At 42.4% G+C, this 11,723-nt stretch overlaps 1 protein-coding gene across 3 annotated transcripts in view; it reads right to left on the reverse strand.

The window, feature by feature from the left end:
- Positions 1-325: 325 nt before the first annotated feature.
- g3bp2b (G3BP stress granule assembly factor 2b) overlaps positions 326-11,723 on the reverse strand; it is an 18,215-nt gene continuing 6,817 nt past the window's right edge. For all 3 annotated transcript variants that reach the window (XM_079848384.1, XM_079848383.1, XM_079848382.1), the window contains exons 5-13: positions 11,594-11,681; positions 10,328-10,454; positions 9,952-10,168; positions 7,887-7,973; positions 6,448-6,535; positions 6,281-6,325; positions 3,215-3,340; positions 3,010-3,128; positions 326-962 (exon numbers count right to left, since the gene is read on the reverse strand). In XM_079848384.1, the coding sequence (XP_079704510.1) occupies positions 780-962; positions 3,010-3,128; positions 3,215-3,340; positions 6,281-6,325; positions 6,448-6,535; positions 7,887-7,973; positions 9,952-10,168; positions 10,328-10,454; positions 11,594-11,681 (1,080 nt within the window). In that variant the 3' untranslated portion in view covers positions 326-779. The remainder of the gene's footprint in view (positions 963-3,009; positions 3,129-3,214; positions 3,341-6,280; positions 6,326-6,447; positions 6,536-7,886; positions 7,974-9,951; positions 10,169-10,327; positions 10,455-11,593; positions 11,682-11,723) is intronic.

The following is an 11,723-nucleotide window of genomic DNA, read 5'->3' on the forward strand; positions in this document are numbered from 1 at the left end:
CACTTCATTTAGATTAATTCCCCCGGAAAACAGGACATAATATATAATGTCATTGTACTCTAGTAAATGCATCTTGATTTAAGAATTTTTAGATATTAGTTTTGGACTGGAAACAAGACAAAAATATTAAGAAATGCATTTTTTTGCAGTGTGTTTGAACATACTTCTCTTTCATTAATGCTTTTCTTTTTACTGTTGTATTTCTCTTTTATTTTGTCTTACTCTTGTGAAGCGCTTTGAGATGTAGGCTAACGTTTAAAGGCGCTTTAGAAAATAAAGTTTATTATTATACAAAAAACCACAAAGAAATTCAATGACATTGCTGCAGATTTCAGTAGTTTATTGAAAGTTGAAAACACATTCAAAACAAAACCCAGCTGAAGTCCACTCTGACCCCAGAACCGAACGCAGGCGGACAGTGCTGTGAGATCGCCCCACATCAGCCATGCAAAGACGCGGAGAAAACAAGAGACGCGAGGACCGGCCGAGACCACGCCGGACGCCGCGGACAGGAGATAAGGCACCACACCTGCTTCATTCACTAGGAAAATAAATAATTGTACACTGAGCACTGATTTATGATGAAGCGCTGATGTTCATCCGTTATAAAAATGTGCAGAAATCAGTTCCATGAGGAGAAAACACCTTGGTGACTCAAACCGTGAGAAGAGTGTAAAGTAAAGCGCAGATGAGTGAGTTCAGAGTCTTTGCCGGTCCCAGAGAGAGACGCTGAGAAACACAGGAAAGCGAGAGTAAAGAGTGTGTGTGATGTGTGCGTCTCAGCGGCGCGGTGTGTATCGGCTCTCTCCTCGACCCATCGCTCCTCTCGTCGGGCCGCGCCCGTTACCCATGATGCCGCGGGGCCGGCGCCCGTCAGGCGGTCCTCGGGTCTCTCGCTCGCGCGCCGCTCGCGTCTTCTTCTCCTCCACGTTCAGACGCACTTCCCCGCGGAACATGACGGGCTGGAGACACGGGAGAAACGAGACACTGATTAGAAGCTATGGCAACACTTCACCATAAGGTTCATTAGTTATTACGATAGTCCGTGTTCAGAAGCGACACCGGTTTCATCACTTGCCGTGAGCGGAGCGAGAGTCGCACAGATCAGCAGGAGTCGGACCTCGTTCATCACGCGAGCGAGGAGCTGACGACGACGGAGGAAGATTTGGTGTCAAAGCGAAATGCATAATCACCTATTTAAGCGAATTTGTCATCGTGCTGTTCTGTTGTGGTTTTCATTAAGAATTAAAGGCTAATGAACTCTCCATTCAAGCAATCCGCCCCCAAATTAGCGCTAATTTAAAAGCGAAAGTAAAACACCTTTATGAACGGCGCATTTTACTTTCGCTTTTAAATTAGTGATTTAACCGCCGGTGATCCCGGTTTTACCGATGTTGTCACATGTCGATTAACCAGTGGGAAATATCCTCACCGTCCAATCCCTAATTAACATTAATTATTACACGGCTCTGTGGAATACTTGATTCTAATTGGTCAATCACGCCATCTAACTGTATATTATTCCCAGATAACCACCGGCTGGAGGTACATTATCCCTGACTCATCTACCTTAGTTAAAGGGATGGTTCGGAGTAAAATCCACCGAGGGTCCTTTGCACCATGACCTTGAGCCGAACCCCCCCTCTACCCCCCCTTTTCCCCTTGGTTGAACATTATTAAAGTTAGAGGTTATCTAGAGAGATCAGCCGGATGGTTTAGTGCAGGCGCTAACGGATCATAGGCTGTATCTGGTCAATTACTCCACTAATAATGCCCAGAATGGCACCACACTTCTACAGTAGTACAAATAGCTTCTGTACTCATAAAACGAGCCATTGGAAAGTTTGTAAGTACATCAGGAGTTTATTTAAAATAACACTTGCCTGATGGCTAATGCTGCCGCTAACCCGGACGTCGACGTCACTTCAGTGATTAGGGAAAAGCACGGAAAAGTACCGAGATATATATCGTCGCCATTTAAACAAAAAATACAGAGATATGATTTTCTGGCCATATCGCCCAGCCCTAGCTCACAATCATGTTCAGTTGAAGAGAGAATGAAGTGGTGAGTTATTCTGATAATAAAATGAAGAATAGCGTGAGATAAAGTTAATAATTAGGGCTGTGACGGTGGGTTAGGGTGACCACACTACAGCCTGTAAAACATTGACATAAATATCAGTAAATATTGGTAATCTAAATAATATAAGAAAGTTACATATTGAAGCAACACTAATATTATATTTCCCGCCAAAGATGCGTCATACAGCTCCCGCGCTGAGCTCTGAGATGTGGGACACCGGCAGGACAGAGACAGGCTTTCTGTTTTCTAATATCTTCATGTCTTCTGCTGATGTCTACTCGTTGTAAAAGGTCTGAAGAGTGAATTTTATCTTGCGCAGTGTCAAGACATTTAGGCTATGTTTGATTTTGTGCTGCCAGAGAAAGCAAAACTAAAATCCCAAGCGTGTGTGAAATGCGCTATACAAATAAACTTGACGTGCCTCACCATAATAACAAGCACAAACTGTGTTAAATAGAATTTGATGTGCAAGCAAAAAGGCATCAGGCCTTATTATATTCACATTTAGGACAAATTAAAAGCGAACCAAATGAAGAAACGTTTATAATCCCCTGTGAAATGATTTGGGAAAAGAAACAAGAGATTCCATGTCCAGTGGAATATTGTTAAATTCGCTGATAATCACATGACCAGATCGCAAAACATAATACAAAGCTTACATTTATGGGCTCACATGACGTACCCCATTCAGCACCAACCCAGATGTGTCCACGGCTGCAACGTAACATTTAATTGCTGCTAACCTATTATTTGTTTGGTAAACAAAGCTTTGTGCTTCATAATATTCACGTAAAACAGCATTCACATACAAAATGTGTTTTGGCGGAACACTGCCGGTGCTACTCATGCGGTTATCAAGTTCACCGGCACAGCCCTATTAATAATCCCCGAGTCTGTCCCTGAAAATGAGCTGTACTGACACACACCTTTGCTCCCAGAATCCTCTGCACCGGCTCAGAGTCGTCGTACACCACGAACCCGAAGTTGGGCAGTTTCCCTCCGACGGCTTTGGTGTTGATCCTCATCTCCACCACGTTCCCGAACGCTGGACGAAACAGAGCGGCATTAAACAACAGCAGACGCACACTCGCAGCCTCATCATCAGCAAGGTCAAGGGTCAAAGGGTCTCACTCATGAAGAACTCCTTCAGTTCACCCTCGTCAATGTCATGAGGAAGATTTCCAACGAACAGCTGATGACTGTCTGGGTAACGAACAGACCTGCGGCCCTCAGAGTCACCGTCAGAGTCTCCGCGACCTGCACACACACACACACACACACACACACACACAGAAAATTAGTGGTGTAACGGATCACAAAATTCACGGTTTTTGAGCCACGGATCAGATAGTTTTTCGGATCAGCCATTTTTTTTTTAAATAATATATATATATATATATATATGGGGGGGGGGGGGTAACTTTTCTTTTATAACTTAAAGCTTACTTGAAGTTCTTTGATTTCGATACCAAACTAACTAGCTTAACTGATAAAGTTCAAACATTAACAACAAGTGGACAGTCAGTAATAAAATAAGAACAAATACACAAATTACAAGCACAGAAGAATACTAAATAAAGTTTACAAAGTCTAACAGTATATTCAGGTACAGAAATTAATAATTAAGCCTAAATGTAAAATAACGCTATGTTCATGTCATCTTTGTTAAAGCTGTATGATGTTTTATCATCATTAATGACAGACGACAGCAGGAATATCACTTTAAGACCGAATAAACTGACAAACATCGGGTTTCTTCCTCAACGGTTCACTGGCGACAGAACCGAGGGAACACAGGGATGCAAACACAAGTATGGTCAAAAAAGAGAGAGGTTATCGAAGCCCTCGCCCCGCGGCAAATTTCCAGATACTTACATAATTGTGATGAATTTAATCCTTTGTAAGTTATTATTTTGCAGTGTAAGATTATAGTTAACACCTTTAAATATTACATAAATGTATTATGTATGTTTATTAAACTTAATGAGTGTATAAATCAGCAACAAAAAGTAATTCTTGAAAAAATCTGCACAGTAATTTTATAAAATCTAAACATGTTAATAAAAACAATTTACTATTAGTACTCTTATAAAATTCAATCAGGCAATCATACATTTCACAATTTTATTGTGTCACAATTTTATATTTATATATTAATGGCAAGAATTCAGAAGCGTATTTATATAGCCTACACTACACTACACAGAAATAACATACAATTCAATTATGCTTATTTTAAATGTATTGAGCAGGCTAGGTATAAAAAAATATAGGCTTTTAATAATCTTTCAGTGCGCAAAACTATGAAAATATGAAAAAAAAAAGAATAATAAAGCACGTATGCAGAATGGGCGCATCGCGGGTGCAGAATGAAAAAACTTATTTTTTGGACGGCATTGGTGACCCTGTGGTGGTTTCTGCGGTGGGGAAGAAACGTAAGCCATCGAAATCTAATCATTTAGGCTACTTGAAGATGAGGCACGCGGGAGGAGGAAAAATGCCGAGTGTTGCTTGTTCTCACAGGACAGCATCAAACTTCTGTCACGCTGACACTTTGACCCCAGGGGATCTTGTGAAAAACTTTCAATTGTTTTACTCAAAGTCAACGAAAACCGAGCAGGACCAAGCCATTATACAGCTGATCGCCGTTAGTTCAGGAGGTATTTCTTAGCGATGGTGATTTAATGTCGGCTATTTTTAGTCCAGTGCCTGTAAGTTATATATAAGATTAGTATTGACCGAGTTCAGAGGCTATTATATGTGGATCAACTTACTGTTGTTGTGTATTTTCAACAGTTAAAATATGAAAAAACTTTTATATTGATTCAATGGATTAATTGCATTTTGGAAAAAAAGTGTCATGAATTTATTGCATTTTGGGGGAAACTAATCCTTTTTTATAATAAATATTTGAAAATCAAAATCTGCATTTGACATTTTTATGTTATTATAACCTAAATATGCTACGTGAAAGTAAAAAAAAAAAAAAAAAGCTACTAAAAAAATAGTGGTTTTCATCTTTCCACTCTCTTGGTAAAGAAAACACATTATTACTCAAATGAATCATAATGGATTTATCGCGTTTTGAAACCAAACTCTACATATACAACAGATATAGGCTATACAGGAAATGTGGTCATCACTGGTTGTGAAGGCGGTTCATCAATTGCAAACAAGTCATTGCGCATTGTGCCGATCTGAGTCGAAGTCTCACCGCTGTTCCTGATGACGTGTGTGTTTCTGTCTTCACTCGCTGTCGTCTCGTAGTAAGCTGAAGCAAACTCAGATGTAGATGGCTTATTTTCTCCTTCTCGCTCATCTTTTCGTGCGTAATATTGTACTTTGCACAACGCTGCCATTGTCACCGCATGAACTCTCACGCGAAGATGACAGCGTAGGTTACGCACAACACGTCAAACCAAGTTTGAAAACAGCCGCATTTTACCGCGCAGTATTGTGATCGGTCAATCTGTCAATTAGACTAACACATCAATAATTTCTTATTTTTATTATTTTATTTTAATCAATCAGAAATCTGAGGGGGCGGGACATGTAAATGAGGGGGCCTCGGCCCACCCAGACCCCCTCGTGGCTACGCCACTGCTTGTGATGTGTGTGATCAATCAAGCACACGGTAGTGAGTCGTTTAAAAACAGCAACAAACTACTCCAACAAAATAAAGTCATTTTATGCAAATCCACAGCCTTTTATCTACAGATCATGCATTATAATGTGAATATATCATATTGGAGAGAGTTTTACCGTGCATCCAACCAGAAGAGGCGCGCGCTGTTTGAATACTGAATGGAGAATGATTGACAGCCGCAGAGGAGGGAGAACGAGTTTCCGTAAACTCTAATGATGTAAATAGACTTCTGTCCCTCACATTAAGCTATGGAATGACTTCAGATTACTGTCACCCAAACTGACGTGAAAAAAGCGTGAGGCGCCGAAAAGCGCGCTGTTTGCATCCCTGAGAACCCTTCAAGGCCCAGGGAACGCCACGAGGAGTCAGTCCGGTTCTCAGTCCAGTGCCTATACGGCCCGTGTGACTCTCTCTCAGGAATCGCATCTCAAGGCGCTTGGTGATTCCTGACCTACATATTTGTGCCATGGAGGAAACATCTTCACTCAATCTTGTTTTTGGATGAATGATGATTTTGAGTGTTTGGTCGAGTCACATGACAGGAAACTCACCCCTAAAACTGATGTACGGTTTTCCGCCCTCGGAACCGCTGCCATCTGACAAACAACAACAACAACAACAACAACAACAGCAGTTACATCACAGAAACCCTTCACACACTCAACCTGTTACAGATCATGTGAGTGAGTATGAGTGTGTGTGTGTGAGTGTGTGTCACCTCCTCTGGGTCCACGTGGAGGGAAGCCTCTCTCTCTCCGCTGGTCTCTGGGCTCTCTCTGACTGTCATGTTTGAGCTCCACCCGCGGCTGACAAACACACACACACACACACACACACACACACACACACACACCTTACACTCAATATCTCAGGGTCAAAGCTATTTTTATGAGCTGCATTACAGCTGAAATTGTCTCATATTTGATGAAGTTTGCATAATTGATACTGAATACTTAAAGGGTTACTTCAGGATTTAGCATTAAGCTTTGTATTAGTAGAAAACCTGTAGTATTTTCGAATTACCATGCTTTCCACCCTCATATCCCCCTGAGACGAGAGATTTATGTATTTTTTGTCTGGAAAAAATCCTCCGATGACGCAAAAATCGTCATTTTGCGTCATCGGAGGATTTTCTGGCCAGAGGCTAAAGACTACAGCCAGTAGATGGCGTTGTTCCGCATGTTTTCAGCCCGCCCATAGAGGGATCTCACTCACAGAATGCACACAGTGTCAGCCGTCTTTCTTTGGAAGCTAAGCTAGCAGGCTCTTGTTCTGTGGAGAAAGCTTAATAGTAGGAGAAAGCTGAGTAAGTAGGGGTTTCCATCCTCCTTTTCTCGGACTTGTCCGGCGGGCGAGATCGTTCAAAATGTCCGGGATTCAGCTTTTGCGTTCTGTGGTCGCCATTCATTGTTTAAGTTACATGCACACCTTTTGTTTCAATCTAACTGAATTCATTCCGATTGGTGAATCTGAATGCAGTGTTTACATGAACGCTAAACAAGTGATCGGTTGATGTGCGTTTTACCATTGCTAAGAAAATTCCCGCTCCTCCGTGAGAGATGCGAGACCCGGCGCGTCTCAGTAATGACGCCACCGGCCTCGCGCCGTTCTCCCGCGGCCGTCAGCCTCGTCCTGCTCGCCACAGTAAACATGATGAATGGCGACTGTAGAACGCAAAAGCCGAATCCCGGACATTCTGGGCGATCTCTAGAGATCCCTGGCAAACTCATCACGTAGACTAGCCTTGTTGTTTTCAACTAGTGCGCACTCTTACCGGTAGGCATGGCCTCCTAGGGCAGCGAAGCAAGTGCATTCTGGGAGTTGTTGTCTTTCATCCACATGAGCCAAAAATACATTTTCTGGCTTTTCTCAGTCTAGAAAGCTCCAAATTCAAAAATTTCTTCACATTTCTTCTACTTAAATGACCTATTTTAAATACACATTCATCTTCCCAGAGGTGAAGTATCCCTTTAAACTTAATATTTACTAAAACTAACAAACTAAAGATATTTGAATCATTAAACCAGCTGAGCCCACACAAGCAGAACATGTTCACTGAGAAATGATCGTTCTGTTATCGTGTGAAACACAAAAGCTGATATTATGAAGGCGGCCCTGGAGCCGCTGATGTCATCATGTGGTCATGTGGTGCTGTACCTGAGCACTGGCTTTCAGCACATGAGGAGAGATCCCAGCGCCGGCCGGGGGAAGGTTCTTACTGGTCACCAGAGCCCATGAGAACGCCTGCGGTGACATCACACACACATCATCACAGCGCTGCACACACACACACTAGGGGTGCAACGGTACAGATAGCCCACGGTACGGTCCGTACCTCGGTTTTTGGGCCACGGTCTCGGTTCGGTTTCGGTACATGTTTTGTGCAGAGAGAGACTGCTATTTCATCCCAAAAATATGCTTTATTTTTCTTATGAGCATAAACAGAATGTCACAGTAGGAAGAACATCAATGTATGGAATAAATTAACACTCTAGTCTGTACTGAACAACACTAAGTAATACAACCTCTTCAACTATCACTTATATGAAATACAAAATGTAAACAAACACACTTCAAAATATTCAAGTGGATCCCAATTCCAAACCTTGATAACTGGTATATGAAGTGATCAATGTGAAAGAAAAAGTGCACTTTTACCTTTAACAAACATAAATTAGCTTGTGCTTTGAATAAAAAAAAGCAGAGCAAAATAATATAATAATATAATACTGCATTCAGGATACAAAGTGCAATGTTATTTACTCATCCACTATTGAGAGATTCTTGTGCAGATGAGTCTATCAACACTGTCTGGTGCAAGGCGAGACCGGTTGGCACTAACGATGTCCACTCCCAAATTCTCAACTTTTCAGAATGCCGCAAGCGCACCGTAGGTCACGTGACAAGAACCAACCAGAGCGCAGCTGATGGTTGCTTTAGCAACGACAGACGCCTCCGGAGCGCACCGCCCTAGCGCTTTGGAAAAAGGAGAACGCGGCGCGCCTAGCGTTTTCTACGCGTTTTTAGGCGCGATATGTGAACGGCGCCTAAAGCAAAAACTAAAAGGATCAGCGCGAACTCAATGGCAAAACCGAAGTCCCGCGGGACACGAGGGTAGATTGTCCCGTGCAGGGCTGACCGAACGGTCCGGGATTTTACCGTGTACCATTGCATCCCTAACACACACACACGCACACCTCTCACACTACAACTTTAACATAGTAGGATGTCCTGTTACTTTATCCTCTACAGTAAAAGACCTGGGTGTTATACTAGACTGCAACCTGTCTTTTGAAAATCATATTTCATATGTTACAAGAACAGCCTTTTTCCACCTTAGAAACATTGCTAAGCTACGTAACATGCTATCAGTTTCTGATGCAGGAAAGTTAGTTCATGCGTTCATGACCTCGAGACTAGATGACCTTGACCTTTCACCTAATACTGTAATGCTTTATTAGCTGGTTGTCCTGCGTCCTCAATAAACAAGATACAGTTAGTCCAAAATGCAGCCGCTAGAGTTCTTACTAGATCAAGAAAATATGATCATATAACACCAATTTTATCATCACTACATTGGTTACCTATAAAGTCCCGTATTAATTACAAGGTATTGCTACTGACTTATAAAGCCCTAAACGGCTTAGCTCCAGTCTATTTAACCGATCTTCTATCGCCCTATAATCCATCGCGCTCTTTAAGATCACTAAATTCGAGGCTTTTGGTCAAACCTAGGATATCCAGATCCACCAAAGGAGGGAGAGCATTTTCACATTTAGCTCCAAAACTCTGGAATAGTCTTCCTGGTACTGTTCGTTGCTCAGACTCGCTCTCCCAGTTTAAAACTAGATTAAAGACGCATCTCTTCAGCCAAGCATTCATATAATACTTTTAATCTTACAGTTAAATCCGACCTCTAGTTCATAAACGCCAGAGGAGAACTGGCCCCCGACTGAGCCCGGGTTCTCCCAAGGTTTTTTTTTCTCCATTAGGTCCTGATGGAGTTTTTCGGTTCCTTGCCACTGTTGCCTTTGGCTTGCTCAGTTGGGGATATTTAATTTAATTAATCAATCAACAATACTATTGATCAGCATTACCAAACATGGACGTTCCACTAGAAACAAACACTGATGTATTATTTTAATTTAATACTGTGAAGCTGCTTTGATACAATCTGTATTGTGAAAAGCGCTATATAAATAAACTTGACTTGACACTGTACCTTGGGCGGCTCTGGGGTGTGAGGGGGCGGAGTCAGGGCAGGGACAGGGGTGGAGCCTCTCTCCTCCTGCAGTTTCTCTTCAGGCTCCGCCTCTGACGTATGTAGCTCGGCCTCTGGGATAAGCTCCGCCTCCGTCTCCTGATTGGCAAGCGGCTCCGGCTGGGACTCGGGCTCCGCCTCAGGCTCCGCCTCCTCCTGCTGCTCCTCCACTCCATTACTGTGAACATTGAACACAGTCAATAAAGCAGCAATTCGTTTAATGCCACAGACACGAGTGGAAGAGGTGCATGCTGGGACCTGAAAGAAGGTGTGAGTGGAAGAGGTGCATGCTGGGACCTGACAGAAGGTGTGAGTGGAAGAGGTGCATGCTGGGTACCTGACAGGGGTGGGCGGCTTGTAGTAGGAGGGGCTGCTGGGACGGTCCTGTACCGGTTCAGGAGAAGCTCGAGTCTCCACCTGCTCCTCTTCTTCCTCCTCCTCCTCCTCCTCCTCTTCCTCAGACTCTACACACACACACACACACACACACACACACTTCAAGCTTCTGTGTCACGTGACCTGACAGAAACAGCCAGACTTCTGCAAACCCTAAAGAGAGTGTGGTCGATATCATATGCCAACTCTACATTTCTATTCACAAATGCAACCAAAACAAAACATGAACTTTTAATTAAACTCTCTGAATATTGCAAATCCGGGATCCAGATTGGGCGGGAAAAATACGGTTTAGTTGAAATACTAGAGGAGGAAAACACACGAGATGATGAGAGTCTGCCAGTCTTTAACAGAAATCTCACCAGTAAAGGGTTAGAAGATGGCCGCTCGGAGAGCTCACGTCTTCTAGTGTCTCATTTCAGGATAAAAGTCCAAACCCTCGCACTGAGTTAGCATGTTTTGATGTGTACATGTTCTTGTTCTAGAAATTACAGCATTTCTATCGTCCAGAAGTGACCAATTATTGAAGATTAAGTGGACATTTGAACTGCGAACACCAGGCGGCTCTCAGGCATGCGTTATCACACGTGATGCAAATGTTTATATCATTTATTCTACATGGTGTATTTTAACAGTGCTGTTCAATAAAACTTACTTTGATACTTTATTTGAACCACTCATCATTGCTTGTTATTATATATTTGTATTTTAAGTCCTTTTATAGGCTGTTGTTCACTTGGATCTATTTTTATTACCACAAATTTTCATTCTTTTACTCGATTAATCGATGGAATAATCGGTAGAATACTCGATTACTAAAATGATCCATAGCTGCTAATTTAATTAAACTCTGAATATTGCAAATCCGGTATCCAGATTGGAAAATAATTAGTCTAGTTTAACTAGAGGAAAAACCACACGAGATCATCAATCGCCTGATGAGAGTCTGCCGGTCTTTAGAAATACAGACAATTAAAGAAATGTCACGTTTTGAAACAAACGATCCGGATAGATCTGAAAATGGGTGAGTGTCTTAGTCACATGATCATGAAACATGATCTTTTACTTGCTCTCGTGCCGTTTACACCTGAATGAGTTTTTCTTCTGTGGAACATTAAAGATTATTATATGTTGATGAAGGTCTCAGTGTTTCTGTCTATATAATGCGAGTCAATGGGAACCAGTGCTGCTGGTTTAGCAGTTTTACCTCCCAGTTCAGCCTCCGAGTCTCCGAACACCTCCTCTTCATAGCGGAAGATGTCATTGTGCACGTAGAACTTGTTGACAGCCGAGCCCTGCCACACACACACACACACACACACACACACACGTCAGAG

Source organism: Squalius cephalus, assembly GCF_949319135.1.
Source record: "Squalius cephalus genome assembly, chromosome: 18".
Lineage (NCBI taxonomy): Eukaryota > Metazoa > Chordata > Actinopteri > Cypriniformes > Leuciscidae > Squalius > Squalius cephalus.